The following is a 16911-nucleotide window of genomic DNA, read 5'->3' on the forward strand; positions in this document are numbered from 1 at the left end:
AAAAAATACTCGTCGCTTGTACGAAGCGCTACTTACAGAAAATAGTCTACTCAGTCTACAGTCGCTCAAATACTTAGTTCCGCGTCTATGGATAGACACAGTCCGCAATTTCGCTCGGCATTGCTCCTTCGCTCCGCTACCCGAATAATCCCGATATCCAGCCTCCCTGAGCCTGCTAGTAGGGTCGCCAGGCCCCATATGAGTGGAAGCGAATGGACTACCAGCTTCGGCACTAGCGTCACTGATGCCGCTGCCCCGCCTCACGTGGTCTGTGCGCGACCCTACTGCTGCGAGGCTGTATACCACACATGCTGACGGTTAGTTAGACTGTTTATACACAGTGAGTGAAGTGAGGTGGTGGAGTGAGGAAGCAGGACAGATCGGAGAAGAGAACGCAGGCGAATCAATGAGGGCTATCGTTTTTATACTTAACAGTTGGCACCCCTGGCGATTGACAGGACCTTACTCTACAGTGGCGCCATCTTGATGAGTGCAAATGCGATAGTCCTTCTACCACTTTCGCGCTCACCAGTTGATGCCACTGTCTTCGCTACTAGCAAGTGACAGGACCTTACTCTACAGTGGCGCTAACTGGTGAGCGCTAAAACGATAGCCCTCATTACTCGATGCGGACAGAAAAAATACTCGTCGCTTGCTCGAAGCGCTACTTATAGAAAACAGTCTACTCAGTCTACAGTCGCTCAACTACCGTCTATGGACAGACAGTCCGTAATTTCGATAGGCATTGCTCTCTCGCTCCGCTACCCGAATGATTCCGATATCCAGCCTTCGGTCACCCAGAGCTTACTAGTCGGGTCTCCAGGCCCCATATGGGTGGAAGCGAATGGGCTGCCGGCTTCGGCGCTGGCGTCACTGATGCCGCTGCCCCGCCTCACGTGGTCTGTGCGCGACCCTACTGCTGCGAGGCTGTATACTACACATGCTGACGGTTAGTTAGTTAGACTCTATCTATAGTGAGTGAAGTGAGGAAGCAGGACAGAATCGGAGAAGAGAACGCAGGCGAATCAATTACCCGCTGCTGGCAGAAAAAATACTCGTCGCTTGCTCGAAGCGCTACTTATAGAAAACAGTCTACTCAGTCTACAATCGCTCAACTGACTAAAGCCACGATAGCCGAACGGAGAAGGGGTCGGACTGGCCAACTCGTAATCCGGAGAACGCGGGTTCGGTCCCCGCCGCCGCTCGACTATTGTGGTGAGCTCACTCGTGACACAAGCATATTTAGCTTAGTACGAGGGGCTAACGGGAGTATTAGTAATTTGTGTAATAACAAATTACTAATAATCTTTAAAAAAAACTACTTAGTTCCGCGTCTATGGACAGACAGTCCGTAATTTCGATAGGCATTGCTCCTTCGTTCCGCTGCCGGGCTGATCCCGATATCCAGCCTCCCTGAGCCTGCTAGTAGGGTCGCCGGGCCCCATATGGGTGGAAGCAAATGGACTACCAGCTTCGGCGCTAGCGTCACTGATGCCGCTGCCCCGCCTCACGTGGTCTGTGCGGGACCCTACTGCTGCGAGGCTGTATACCACACATGCTGACGGTTAGTTAGACTCTATCTATAGTGAATGAAGTGAGATGACGGAGTGAGGAAGCAAGACAGAATTGGAGAAGAGAACGCAGGCGAATCAATTACTCGATGCGGACAGAAAAAATACACGTCGCTTGCTCGAAGCGCTACTTATAGAAAATAGTCTACTCAGTCTACAATCGCTCAACTGACTAAAGCCACGATAGCCGAACGGAGAAGGGGTCGGACTGGCCAACTCGTAATCCGGAGAACGCGGGTTCGGTCCCCGCCGCCGCTCGACTATTGTGGTGAGCTCGCTTGTGATACAAGCATATTTAGCTTAGCACGAGGGGCTAACGGGAGTATTAGTAATTTGTGTAATAACAAATTACTAATAATCTTTAAAAAAAAACTACTTAGTTCCGCGTCTATGGACAGACAGTCCGCAATTTCGCTCGGCATTGCTCTTTCGTTCCGCTACCCGGATAATCCCGATATCCAGCCTCCCTGAGCCTGAGTCTACTAGTCGGGTCTCCGGGCCCCATATGGGTGGAAGCAAATGGACTACCAGCTTCGGCGCTGGCGTCACTGATGCCGCTGCCCCGCCTCACGTGGTCTGTGCGCGACCCTACTGCTGCGAGATTGTATACCACACATGCTGACGGTTAGTTAGACTCTATCCACAGTTAGTGAAGTGAGGAAGCAGGACAGAATTGCGAATCAATTAATTACCCGCTGCTGGCAGAAAAAATTACTCGTCGCTTGTTCCAAACGCTACTTATAGAACCCTACTGCTGCGAGGCTGTATACTACACATGCTGACGGTTAGTTACGAGTAGTTACTTATGGCCTGTTCATCTCCGCAAGTATGCATTGAAAACAAAACACGCACGGCGTACTCTGCCCAACCTGATCACCCCAAAACGCAAGCAGTCTGTCTAGGCCGCGGCAGGCTCTCGGCAGCTAAAGCCTGGTCTGCGAGCACGTAAAATTTTGTCCAATGACCCCAAGCTACGCATCCTTATCGCTCGCGCGTAATTATATAGCTGTCGCGACTGTGCGACGGGCGCCCGCAGTGAGTGTGCGAGCAACATAATTACGCGCGAGCGATAAGGATGGGTAGCTTGGGGTCATTGGACAAAATTCTACGTGCTCGCGGACCAGACTATAGAGATGACGTTTTGGTTTTACTTACAGAGTCAATTTATCACTAAATATTTTTCGACTTAGTCCGTGCAACTAAGGGTATTCTACTATTTTACAGATTTGCTGGAAAGATCTGTGGCTGAGGGCCTGTCAGTTCGTGTTGTGCCTCTGAAACCCGGAGTCATCACCATCGACGTCAGAGTACGGAATATGGGACAGGTGATTTTTATACTACTTGCTACTTTACTTGTTACTTGCTACTTTCGTGGTTAACATTGATTTTTCGGCCGTTTGGTGTAGTGGTTCAGAACGGACTACTATGCCGAGAGGTCCCGGGTTCGATTCCCGGCCGGGCAGAAAATTGAAATGATGAATTTTAATTTCTGTGACGGGTCTGGGTGTGACTATGTATAATATGTATGTATTTAAAAAAAAAAAAAGTATATAAGTAGTATATCCGTTAAGCTAGCACCCATGACACAAGCATTAAGTTGCTTACTTTGGGGCTAGCTGGCGCTGTGTGAAATTGTCCAAAGATTTATTTATTATTATTATTTATTTACATTGTCACATTTTTATAAGACTATATCCTTACCAAGAATTGTTAATAACTCTAATCTTTTTGTTTATCAGGCAGCAGAAACAAGATCCTGGGACAGTACCATCGAGATCCTCGGCATATCCGACATTCGGGCCTCAGTAGAAGGGTTACCCAAAGAGTTGTCTTCATCCGAACGCCTTGCAGTGGCAGTCGGCTCCACACTACGCCTCAAGTCGTTGCCGAGAGGCAATTGGAACGCGTACCAAGATGGCGCATTTGAAATCAGTGCCAATGGAGAACTGAAGGCTCTGAAACCTGGACACGGCGTTATAGTGGCTCAGCATAAGGATGAGAGGAACAATATTTACAGAGAAACTGTGAGTCCTTTTGTTTAATCTAACTAAGCTACCCATCCTTATCGCTCGCGCGTAATTATATTGCTATCCTGCCGCACACTTACTGCGGCCGCCCATCACACAGCAAGGGGGTCATTGTACGCAATTCTATCTACTCGGCGACGGGACTTTAGTACTAATTCATTTTTTATGCGAGGTATAAGTGCTATGTATAGTCATTAACGTGCATAAAAAAGCAAGTCCCTCATGGTCTCTTATGGTCATGGTCAAGCGCTTAGTTCAGTAGTGATCGAAAAACAAAACTAGGAAAGAAATAAAAAATACATATTAAGGCTTGGTATTTCTGCTAAAGTAGGTATTTCGCGCTGTCAAAATCTGCGCGCGCAATACTTCGCCGAAGACAGCGCGCCAAAGAGCTCTCGCGGCTACACAGTATAGAAATACGCAGTTTAGAAATACGCAGTTGGTTAGGTTAGGTTGACTTCCTTCCGTTCAAGCGTCACACTCACAGCACTTTCTAATACAAATCATATCCAAGTGATACAAATTAAAACAACTTTCAAAATTTTTGGGAATATATTTTAGAATCGAATAAATATAGAATATAACCAGGCCTGTTCATCTCCGCGAGTTCACATCGAAAACAAAACACGCACGATAGCCCACCTACAGGAGGCGATTCGACAAGGCGTCACATACGAGATACGAGCGAGCATTGACACACGCACGCGTACTCTTGTATTATGGAAAAAAATAAAAAAATACTGAGTAAAAAATACTGTGCAGTATTTAACTGCCTAAATAATAATAAAAACACACAATTAAGTTGCCTGAAGACACTGAGAGGTAAATAAGTGGTTATTATTATTCATGATAATTCATGCAAATTCATGTATTTCTTCCGACATTTTCCGCGATTTGGCACTTCACGTCACACATTAGTTTGCCGAAGTTCGCCGAGCCAGCTATTGTCAATTATTATAGGTGTCAAACAGGATAGGGTCTTTGCGCTGGTTTTCGTCCAACTATCGGAGTTGCCAACTTTGTGATCTTAAAATACCCTTACATAAATGTATCATATTATTTTATGTCGTTCGAGTGCTCATAAATGGCTAAAAGATTCTTCTATCTTGCAGTTTAGATTTTTATTACAGACCTCAGACAGTATTTTTGGAAAACTTTTACGCATGGTGGAGGAAGGGACGCTCTAGAGACTCAAGTCTAGAAGGAGTCACATGAACTCCAAGTTTTAAATCCGTTGACATCTGCTGCATCTGCCATCTTTTTGGCTAGAAGATTCTTCCATCTTGCAGCTTAGACCTTTAGCTACAGACCTTAGACAGTATTTTTGAAACATTCTTACGCATGGTGGAGGAAGGGACGCTCTAGAGCAGTGGTTCTTAACCGGTGGTCCGCGGACCACTGGTGGTCCCTGGAAGCATTCCAAGTGGTCCACGATGTGCACTTGCACACCTTGGTCAAAACCACTTTTAACTGATTTTTGCAGTCAAACTGGTTTTGACCGATTATGAGGTGGTCCCTGACAAGACAGAAATTTGGTAAAATGGTCCCTCATGACTAAAAGGTTAAGAACCACTGCTCTAGAAACTCAAAACTACAAGGATACACATGAACTCCAGTTTTAAATCCGTTGATATCTGCTGCATCTGTCATGTTTTTGGCTATAAGATTCTTCTATCTTACGGCTTAGACCTTTAGCTACAGACCTTAGACAGTATTTTTGTGAAAATTCTTACGCATGGTGGAGGAAGGGACGCTCTAGACACTCAAGTCTACAAGGAGTCACATCAACTCCAGTTTTAAATCCGTTGACATCTGCTGCATCTGCCATCTTTTTGGTTAGAAGATTCTTCCATCTTCCAGCGTAGACCTTTAGCTACAGACCTTAGATAGTATTTCTGTGAAAATTCTTACGCATGGTGGAGGAAGGGACGCTCTAGAGACTCAAGTCTACAAGGAGTCACATCAACTCCAGTTTTAAATCCGTTGACATCTGCTGCATCTGCCATCTTTTCAACCGACTTCAAAAAAGGAGGAGGTTCTCAATTCGACCCGTATGTTTTTTTTTTCTATGTTTGTTACGCGATAACTCCGCCAATTATGAACCGATTTGAACAAATCTTTTTTCGGCGTATAGGTAATACCTCAAGGGTGGTCCCATTTAAATTTAATAATAGAAAAAACAACCCCCAAGGGTGGAAAATTGGGGAAGAACTTTTTTATACGCAATATCTCCGCCGATTATAAATCAATTTGAACGATTATTTTTTTGTTGAATAGGTATTATCAAAAGGGTGGTTTCATGCGAATTTGAAGAAAATATTTCACCCCCTTGGGTGGAAAATTGGGGATGAACTTTTTTATACGCAATATTTTTAATTTTTAGTTTTTTTTTGTGTTCACGCATTTGAAGTCGGTTTTATTTTTTTGGTTAGAAGATTCTTCCATCTTGCAGCGTAGACCTTTAGCTACAGACCTTAGACAGTATTTTTTATTATTTATTTGTGTCAGTGTGCTCTTCTAAAGAGTGTAAGACGATTGTATGTAGGTACTATTAAAATGTAATTTTAACTCATTGGTTTTGTCTCATATTTGAGGAATGTACTATGTATCATGAGTAGAGTCTTCGTTTAAAAGGATGCGAACGATTTAAATTTCAATAGGTAGACAAAATTGATAATTCTTAATTATCAAAAATTTAAGCTTTCTCCAGTAACACTGATATTATTATACTGTGACTCATCAAAGTCATCATTGTCAAAAATATTGACAAATCGCGAACTGTCACGTCCAAAAAACTGACACGCGTCCGTCCTTCGTAAGCGCCACCGCGCGACTGATTGAGATTGTCCAAGCCGTCATGGACGATTTTTTCCACATTTTTTAACATAGTAACTAAATAAGACGCAATATAAAAATTTCATCCGTTAAAAGCCCTCAAGTTATTTCTGAACTTTAGTTTAGTAAAAGATTTAGAATCTCAAATCGCTTATTTTAAAAATAAAACCATAAATAGAAAACGAATAGAGGTAACTTTGGGAATTTATTCTATCGAGTCAACTTCATCAAATCGTGTTTCCATCCGTTAATAGCCCTAGAAAATATCCTCAACTATGCCCAATAAAAATCTTAGCCTTTAATTTTACTGTTTAGTACCTCAAAAATGAAAAATGAAAACCTCATTTTCGCCATTTTCTCTGCTACCCGGCCTTAATGTAACTTAATAGTATGCCATGTTCACTAGCCTTTAGATTCCGAACTTTTATAATTAATTAGACTTGTTTATTTTACATAGGTCATTCACGTAGAAGTAGCGATACCCCACTACTGCACTGCGGAGCCGGCGGGAGACGCAGATGAAGTTGCAGTACGATTGGTGATGCGGAACTCTTTAGGACGCGAGCTAATAGCGCCGCTTGCTAACGTCACGGCCTTAGCTCCGACGCTCGCTCACGTCAGGCGAGCGGCTGATAGGTGAGTTACCCTAGTTTTAGGCAGCAGCGTTGTTTATGTCACGATACCCCACTATTACTGTTCTGCGGAGCCGGCGGGAGACGCAGACGAAGTTGCAGTGCGATTGGTGATGCGGAACTCTCTAGGCCGCGAGCTAATAGCGCCGCTTGCTAACGTCACCGCCTTAGCTCCGACGCTCGCTCACGTCAGGCGAGCGGCTGATAGGTGAGTTACCCTAGTTTAAGACAGCAGCGTTGTTTATGTCGCGATACCCCACTACTACTGTACTGCGGAGCCGACGGCAGTAGCGGCGTAAGGGGGGGGCGGTGGGGGCGGTCCGCCCCGGGTGCCAAGCATCAGAGGGTGACACAAGTGTCGCGCAGATTAGTACTCACTGGCAAATCTGCGGTCTATGTCATGATACGGGGGGAGGGGGGTGCGATTGTCTTTCAATCTTCGAATCGGTAAGTAACCCCAAAATCCTGGGGGGTACCAGGGGGTGCCTTAGAACTTGAGACGGGGGGGGGGGGGGGGTGATCGCCCCGGGTGCCAACCCATGCTACGCCGCCACTGGCCGACGGGAGACGCAGACGAAGACGCGAGCTTATCGCGCCGCTCGCTAACGTACGGCCTTAGCTCCGACGCTCATTCACGTTAGGCGAGCGGCTGATAGGTGAGTTACCCTAGCTTTTTTTGACAGCAGCAGGCTTAAGTCAGCAGCGTTGTGTATGTCGCTTTATTACCCCACACTGTTCGGTGAAGCGAGAGGTTGAGGTTTGATTGGTGATGCGGAACTCTCTAGGACGCGAGCTAATCGCGCCTCTCGCTAACGTCACCGCCTTAGCTCAGACGCTCGCTCACGTCAGGCGAGCGGCTGATAGGTGAGTTAACCTAGTTTAAGAGTACCTAGTAGTCTTGTGTATGTTGCTTTATCTCACGCTGTTCAGTGAAGTGAGAGGCAGTGGTACGATTGGTGATGCGTGCGGAACTCCCTAGGACGCGAGCTAATCGCGCCACTTGTCAATGTCACTGCCCTAGCCCCGATACTCGCGCACGTCAGACGAGCGGTTGATAGGTGAGTTAGCACTTTATTGTAGCCCTAGAGTAGTGTTATAGTATGTCGCTTTACCCTACCATAACAAAGGAGCTAGAGGTGGCGGTACGATTGGTGATGCGGAACTCTCTAGGCCGCGAGCTAATTGCACCGCTTGCTAACGTCACCGCCTTAGCTCCGAAGCTCGCTCACGTCAGGCGAGCGGCTGATAGGTGAGTTACCCTAGTTTAAGACAGCAGCGTCGTGTATGTCGCTTTATTACCCCAAACTGTTCGGTGAAGCGAGAGGTTGAGGTTTGATTGGTGATGCGGAACTCTAGGCCGCTTATGTACGCTTGACCCGATACTGCTCAATGGAGCTAGAGGCAGGCCTCCGTCACTCGCCTATGCCGGCCGAGATAATTACCTACAGCGCGCGACAACTTCAAGTTGCAAATCAGTCAGGACCGCCACGCGCCGTGACGCGCCTGTGAGCACACGCGTATTTCTATACACGCTCGGTCGATCATCGTTGAAATCAAGGTTTATTGTTCCAACAGCACTGTTATTCTTCTTTAATGGAAAATCGTAATATTTAGAAATAATAATTAACTGTAGTGATTTAAATAATTTAAAAAACTACACTTTTTGAATAATTTTGAAATACTTATGACAAAAAACTGTAGCAAAAAAAATATTTTACCTAATAAAAACATTAACTTTTACTTTACCGTGTCTATTTTCCGACACTACACCTTTTAAAACTGTTTGTCCAATTTCGAATTATCGTAACACTGAAGTTTATTAATAGGTACTTTAGAGATGGTACGATTATACAAACACCACTAGATTAAAGTTTACCAATCGTAAATACAATAAATGCTTCTTAAAATGAAGTTTTTATTTATTTTACTTTGCTTATACAACCCTGACGCTTGAGCTGTGAGGTAGATCAATTCTGAACACAAAAAAATAGCGCTCTTGTGAGCGTAGTAGTAAGGTGCGATTTCGAATGCACCATGTGCGTTGGATATTTTGCATTATTATTATTACCGTTAAAATGCCGGCATCTGATCCTACACAAAGGAGTGCAATTTCTGTTGCTACTATTATGTATTCTGTGCTAGAGGTATCGGTGTTGCGGAATTCTTTACACCGCGAGCTTATCACGCCGCTTGTAACATCACTGCCCTAGTTCGGCTGATAGGTGAGTGGTTACTCTCATCATTTCAGCCATAGGACGTCCACTGCTGAACATAGGCCTCCCCCAATGCTTTCCATGTTGATCGATTGGTAGCGGCCTCCGTCCAGCGCTCCCCTGCTACCTTTACGATGTCGACCTTGTAGATGTACGTCACACGCTGCGTTTTCCGGTTACTCTAGCTTTAGGTAAAAGCGGTGTGTGTATGTCGCTTTTCCCCACTCCTACTCTGTGGAGCGAGAGATAGCAGTACAATTACACGTAGAAATAGTTTCAATTATTTATCTTTTACTGATGTTTCTTTTATACTTTTCTGCAGTGCCCTCGGCAACGAACTCCTTATCACGCACTTGGAACCGGCGGGTGCCTTCGCGGCCTTCCAAGGCTCGGCGGGCGGCGTGACCGTCAAAGACGAGGTGTGGCTCGCTGGGAATGAAGCACACCCATCCAGGACTCTCGGTATGTTCAAAATTACTAAATACTCATATCTCTAAACTACCTGTATGATTTTTTATGCAGCACTAAGCAGGTATTTGACTGCAATCACACCTGATATTAAGTGAGATGCAATCTATTGCTCTGTAAGCGCTTTTCACTCTCGTTTTGAAGAGGCCCGGACTATAATGCTCGGGAAAGAGTAGCGGGCAGTGAATTCCAGTCTAGCTGTTCGCATTAGAGCCTTTTAGGTTTTTATATTCTCAGAACTTTAAATAAAACGTATCGGGAAAGAGCAGCGGGCAGTGAATTCCAGTGTAGACTTACGCTCGTATTCACAAACATTACTATGAAGTCTCACAGCGCGTGGAGCACGGGGTGACACACGAACCAATCACAGAGCTCTATTCAACGCAGTGCGTTCGATTTGCTGCTTCATTTAAATGTATGTATGAATACAGGCGTTATAATACACTCGACAGCAAATAAATCGCACCTCCCGCGACAAGCACTTTCAAACGTATGCATCCCTACTTCCTACCAATATTGGCGCCATTTAAAAGCCTAGTTCTAAACTTAATTTCATTAAAAGAAAGGTTTTTACCCCAAAAATGTGTCTTTTGAAGGATCCAGGGTCACTTCTTAAAAAAATAGGTAGTTACGCTTGTGCCAAATTTGATGGCTATAAAACTGTTAAGTTGGGATTAATCGCTATCCATCTGTTAAAGAGGACACGTGTGATGTGATCATTATGTGGTTTTATAACCATAAAATATGGTCTAATTGCTCCCAGAGGTGAGCCCAAAGTGAGGTTTTTTTTTCAAGTCACATTTATGGTATATGTTAATCATTTATTAAAAAATTAAATGTGTTTTTCTTTAAGGATATTTATTGGGCTTTCAAATAACACCAATATTGTTGGGGCGCCATGATTGTGTCAAAAGAAAATCTTTAAAGTTCGCGTCGCGGAAGGTGCGGTTTATTTGATGTTGAGTGTATATCGTATGTATTTCGCAGCGACCGGCGGCTGGGCGATCTGCCTAGAAGGCGTGGGCTGGCGTGCGCCACCAGGCGTGAGTCTATACGCCGGTAGCGGCGTGTCACTAGCTTTATTATCGCGGGACCACGCCGCTAAGCATGCCCTGCGGCTTGATAGGCCGCCGCTTACGGCTACTGTTCAACAGATACCGTTCGACAAGGTATGTACTTTCATTAGGTAATGAATAGACAATTTGACACCATTCCCCATTAATTAGAAATCACAACTTTTCTAAAAAGACACTTCATTCTGGTCTTAAAAACTTAATTAATTTTAAATTACCTGTAAATTACGATTTTTGGTCGCATTGTAATTGAAAAAAGTAGTTTATTTGAGTTGACAAAATAGTGACGTCACTTGCTTGTAGTGCCATACAAAATCTATGGGAGAGTTTCGTTTTGACAGTTTTAAAAAGTACGTCAATTGATTGGTAGTGTCAACATGTCTATTGTGAGTTAGTTGTAACCGAGGTTATAATGTTGGGGGAGATTTAAAACACGCCTTGTGGCATATTATTACTAATTGTCAAACTCGCACTGCGGTTCGACAGACCACCGCTCACGGTCACCGTTCAGCTGATACCGGTAGTCTTCTAATTTCGTTGCAAAATGACACATATAAAATCCCATAGAGCTTGTTGATATGCTGACGCCTGTACTTTTCGTTTAGATAGTTCGTGACACCGAAAGTACCTAAAAAGATCTCAACACGTCTTTATTTGGAATAACTTGTGTTGTGAACTTTTTGGCCACTGCGTGTTACGAACTATTTGATGCTGCTGTACGATTGATGCATATTGATTGTTTATTGATACAACTGACATGCACAACGGGTGATTTTATTTTGACTCCGCCCATTGTCAAACGCTAATAGAAATTAATAGAATTAAATTAAATGTCAAGTATTACTACATAACTTTCTTCAAATAAAATGTCATGCTTCTACTAATATTTGTTCTTCAGATGGAGTTCATGCCTGGCGACTGGCCATCATCAATGGTGCCACTCACGATCGAAGCCTCGCTACTGACTGGCGGTCCTTTACTCTGTTCAGAAGAACAAAGATACGCTGTGGACGGAGTCGAGGTGGAATTGCCTTACGCGTGCCGGACCAAGGCGCCGCATATGGCTAAACCTGTGCTGGACATCATCAATGGTAAAACATTTTTTATTGATCCCGCTTTTTTTTCTATTCCATCAAAGCGCGTAGAGGTGCTACGCAGTGATTCTGATTGAATAACAGAACTTATGTTATTGAGTAGTTGATACTCTAGTCAATTGACATACGTTTTATGAGCTGTCAAAAGTGGCTCTCCCATACATTTTACATAGTCATTATCTTGCCAATACAGGGTGGAAACGATAAGTGATCTCACTCGATTATTTCTAAACTATGCAAGATATCGAAAAACTGGTTACTGATCCTGAAAGTGCTTAACGAGCTCTATCCAACAGTAACAATAATAGGTTACAAAATAAACTGGATCTATCTGAAAATTCAATGTTTCCAGCTTCCATACATTTAGTAAAATCACTGAATATTTAAAACTATACAAGCTATCCAAAAACTGGTTACTGATCCTGAAAGTGCTTCACGAGCTCTATTCAACGGTACCAATAATAAGTTACAAAATGAACTGAATCTATCCGAAAATTCAATGTTTCCAACTTCCATACATTTAATACTGCCACAGTCATGTCATGGCACTCATGTCTTGATAATATTATAGCAAGTAAAGCCTAGAACCAATGTTTTCCATGAATAATTTTAAATAAGAATGCAATTTACGAGTTCATTTTAAGTGTCTATTATTTAATAAAAAAAATCAACACTTAATTTGTGTGACTGGCATACATTTAGTATGGAGGCTGAAAACATTGAATTTTCGAATAGATCCCGTTAATTCTGTAACCTATTACTGATACCGTTAGAAAGAGCTCTTGAAGCACTTTCAGGATCAGTTACCAGTTTTTCGATATCTTGTGTAGTTTAGAAATAATCGAGTGAGATCACTTATCGTTTCCACCCTGTATAGTCGACTTATTGATTTTAAAGACCTGTGTAGTTTAACAGACATATTCATTATTGACGAATGAGTTATGCAACAATCTTTACTTCAAGTGATACAGAATAGACATTATTGCCGTATGATAAAAGAACGGTATGGCTTTGGACTTTGTAATAACAGCAAAATATGTTTTTAGGTCAACTGGGTTGCTCGATCATCCCAGCCGCGCCGATCACCGACGCTTCCGAAGTGGAGTTGTGCGCCGAATGGGGCGTCGCCAGAACTTGCACCAAAGTCCTCCTCCTCCCCCAAATATCCGTCTCCCATTCCAAAGTCTCCCTCCTCAAACCCCCCACCACTTTCGCCGTCACCGGTCATCCCCGAGCGCTGAAACTAGTCAAACTCACAACATCACCTGGCTTGAAACTGAATATAACACACAAAGATACAGAGATCTTCGTTGTTGTCAAAAACGAAGCGTCTACTTGTGGCGTAGGCCTTGTCAACGTCAAATCGAAGTTGACAGCGCAAGAGATTCAAGTGGAGGTGGAGAGAGAATGTGACGTCACCTGCGGGACTCTTTTGGGAGCGCTATTCTCAATACTGATGCCGTATTTGCCTTCTTTGATGACCGTCGCTGCTATTGCTGTGGCGTATATGTATAGTGAGTATTATTATGATAAGCAGAGCATTACTTATATTGGCGGATTTACACTATGCGAAAATTAGCCGAGTCAAGTCAAAAAAACAGAGGAGTGGGGGTGAAATTCATTCATTCAACGCAGCTATGCTATAAGCTATGACTTGTGCTAGCAAAATTAAGTTAGAGAAGTAAATATTTCGCATCTTTGAAATTAATTTTATGTATTTCAGCTTTAGTAAGATGACTTATATTTTGATTATGGTAGCCCAAAATGATGAATATGTTATATTAATTCATTTTTTTTATTGTAGTTCAAGCAAGACTGCAAAGAAAATCACCGATCCGGTTACCAATGGAGCCGGTGCAAACCGTTCTGCCGGCCGAGACGACGCCCACCTTCAATCGTTCCAGAACGTTCTCTAGAAGCCCATTCGCGTCCAACGGGCCGTCATCACCAGTTTACGGAGACGCGAGTATGCTGCCACCAGATAGCAGCTTCTCACCAAATTCCACCAGAGTGCACTCGAGGTTTCTCTAACACATTGTAACCGAATTTGACGTGACTACACATGTGACAAAAAGTGGTGAAGTGTAATATTAAAATCAAACTGTGCTACTAGAAATTTTCTAGTTTATGTCTGAAACAATTTGAAGCAAAAAGCTGCTGAAAAGGCTTTGAAGCTTGTGTCCAAGATCAAGGCCCCGATTGCGCTAAATATTTTGACAAATCGTATCGTATCACGGTGTCATTTTGACAGCTACAAACGAAGTTGTAACGTAAACGAAGCGCAATTGCGCCTTTGAGTAAAAGTAAAAGCTGACAGAAAGCTAGCGTGTGAGAAAAATCTCACACGCTAGTCAAACAATTGCTGTGTTTTAGTTTAAGACTAAGGTGTTCGGACTTTTAATGAAAAGTGCATAAATTCGTTGTTTCGTCTTTGTTTACGCGTAAACTTTATCGCGATACCGAAATGTAGGTATATTAGCTTAGCTGGAATAAAAATAGGGTGTGACTGGAATTGAAACGCGAACGAATTGGAGACATTAGAAATTAGCGCAATCGGGGCGCAGGAATGCGCTGAGATGAGTTTAAAGGTTAATTTTACTGCATTAGTACTGTTACGGGACTTAATGTCAACATTTGGGTTCCAGTTTGCATAAGGTCTTGTATGGTCGTAACAAATGTTTCCCTTTTAGTATACTTTTTTATATTATCTTTATTGCTATCCTATTCTTAGGCCCCTAATAGATTAAAGACTGATTGTTTCAATTTCAATATTTAGACCAATCACAAGCTTTTCAACCTTTGCTTCAATTTGGATCGAAAAATGCGAGCCTAAGTGTATGCCTACAGTTGAGTAGCTACGTTTTATTAACGGGAATAATGGGAGACAGTAGGTAACCTTATAATTATAATGATATTGAGACGCTGGCCTCCACTCCAAGGGAATTCAAGGGATTGCGCGCACGGGTGTCTTGTCACCGTGACAGTATATTTCTCCATAGATAAGAATAAGTACTACGTTGTCTTTCTTTTTCTCTTTATAAAAGTGTAAAAGAGAAAGATACTTGTCACGGTGACAAGTCACCCGTGCGCGCAAGCCCTAAATGGGAATCCATACTAATATTATAAATGCGAAAGTAACTCTGTCTGTCTGTCTGTCTCTCTTTCACGCCTAAACCACCAAACCGATTTTGATGAAAAGACAATGCCGGAAATTGGCGTCTTTTTTTTCGCACGGCCATCGACCAAACTTTGTTTTTTGATTACAAAATAGTGTAATAAATCAAACTTACTATGACATGTATACCTCTAAACTCAGTCTGAACTGAGTTACGAGCATTAGAAGTTTGATGATTTTCATACTAGATTTGCTTTTTGCGCGCAAAGTTTTGTAAGAAATTGCAACAAACTAGTGAGATTGTATGTGTAAACAAACAATACCATCCATTAAAGGCTCCAGACATCAGTATGGAGCAGAATCAGTGCAATAAAAAATAGCGCAATATTTTGTTGCAATTTCTTACAAAACTTGCGCACAAAAAGCAAATCTAGTATGAAAATCATCAAACTTCTAATGCTCGTAACTCAGTTCAGACTGAGTTTAGAGGTATACATGCCATAGTAAGTTTGGTTTATTACACTATTTTGTAATCAAAAAACAAAGTTTGATCGATGGCCGCGCGAAAAAAAAAAGACGCCACTCTCCATACAAAATCTGGCATTGCCATTTGGCATAGAGATAATTTGAGTCCCGGGAAAGGACATAGGATAGTTTTTACACCGGTTTTTGAAACAGGGACGCGCGCGATAACGTTTTTCTATGACAGACAAAAAAGACGAAGCCGCAGGCGGAAAGCTAGTATGTAAATAAATAGACAAAGATTACTAACACTTCGAGTAGTAATGTTACCCGGTTGATAGGCACACGGACGAAGGCACATCTGCTGAACATTTGCAACTTATGTAGTGCTGACAAGAGCCACATTGCAACGAAATTTTTTACTATGATGTGCTGTTGCTATGCGAAATATTTGGTTTGGTTTGCTACTAAATTTTATTGTTAATTGTCATTGGACATAATTTTAAATGAGGATCAGTACTGTTGTAGAAAATTCAATAAAACTAGTATCTACGTTAATCTTTAAGACATAAGAAAGATATATCTTTTTGAATTATCCAAATCGGACCATTACTTACGAAGATATTAAGTAATAAACATAGGCCGTTTTTGCCGCTAAAAGTCAACGTACGCAGGGCCGCGTGACGTCACTATATCCGAATCGAGCGCAGCCGGCGTACTATTGGGATGGAAAATATTTTTTTCCAGCTAAACTATCAGTTTTAGAAAAAAACTTTTAATAACATTTATTCATCAAAATAAAGTAACCTATCGACCAGTAATTTTTAAAAATAAAAATTGTGAAAAATAGGTATCGCTATGTCCAAAAACCACATTTTCATAGGATTCGATGCAATGCGGAGACGCGGTTGGGGTGAGTGTAACTTAATGATTGTTTGTATTGAACATAATAATACATAATATGATGCTAATAATACCCAGTTTCTGGCCTGGGGGGGGGATAAGTCATACCCAGCCTATAGCCTGGGGGGAGGGGCAAGCCTTACCCAGCTTCTGGCCTTGGTGGGAGGGGGGGAGAGGAAAGTCATACCCAGTTTCTGGCCTTGGGGGGTAAGTCATACCCAGCTTCTGGCCGAGGGGGAGTCATACCTAGCTTATGCTTATGGACTGGGGGAAGGGGCTAGCCTTACCCAGCTTCTGGCCTGGGGGAGAGGGGGGTCAAGTCATAACCAGTTTCTATGGGCTGGGGGGAGGGGCTAGCCTTACCCAGCTTCTGGCCTGGGGGGGGGTCAAGTCATACCCAGTTTCTGGGCCTGGGGGGGGGGGGTATGTAATACCCAGCTTCTGGTCGAGGGGGAGTCATACCCAGCTTATGCTTATGTGCTGGGGGGAGGGGCTAGCCTTACCCAGCTTCTGGCCTG

At 43.1% G+C, this 16911-nt stretch overlaps 1 protein-coding gene across 1 annotated transcript; it reads left to right on the forward strand.

Annotated features, from left to right (window-relative positions):
* Positions 1–244: 244 nt before the first annotated feature.
* Positions 245–16693, forward strand: LOC135078616 (uncharacterized). Its single transcript, XM_063973145.1, has 11 exons — positions 245–317; positions 743–949; positions 1409–1564; positions 2796–2896; positions 3311–3595; positions 6891–7069; positions 9601–9740; positions 10734–10915; positions 11718–11910; positions 12960–13427; positions 13718–16693. Exons 1-11 carry the CDS (start codon positions 245–247, stop codon positions 13942–13944), a joined length of 2211 nt encoding a protein of 736 aa, XP_063829215.1. The 3' UTR covers positions 13945–16693.
* The last annotated feature ends 218 nt before the right edge of the window (positions 16694–16911 follow it).

Source organism: Ostrinia nubilalis, chromosome 15 (genome assembly GCF_963855985.1).
Source record: "Ostrinia nubilalis chromosome 15, ilOstNubi1.1, whole genome shotgun sequence".
NCBI lineage: Eukaryota > Metazoa > Arthropoda > Insecta > Lepidoptera > Crambidae > Ostrinia > Ostrinia nubilalis.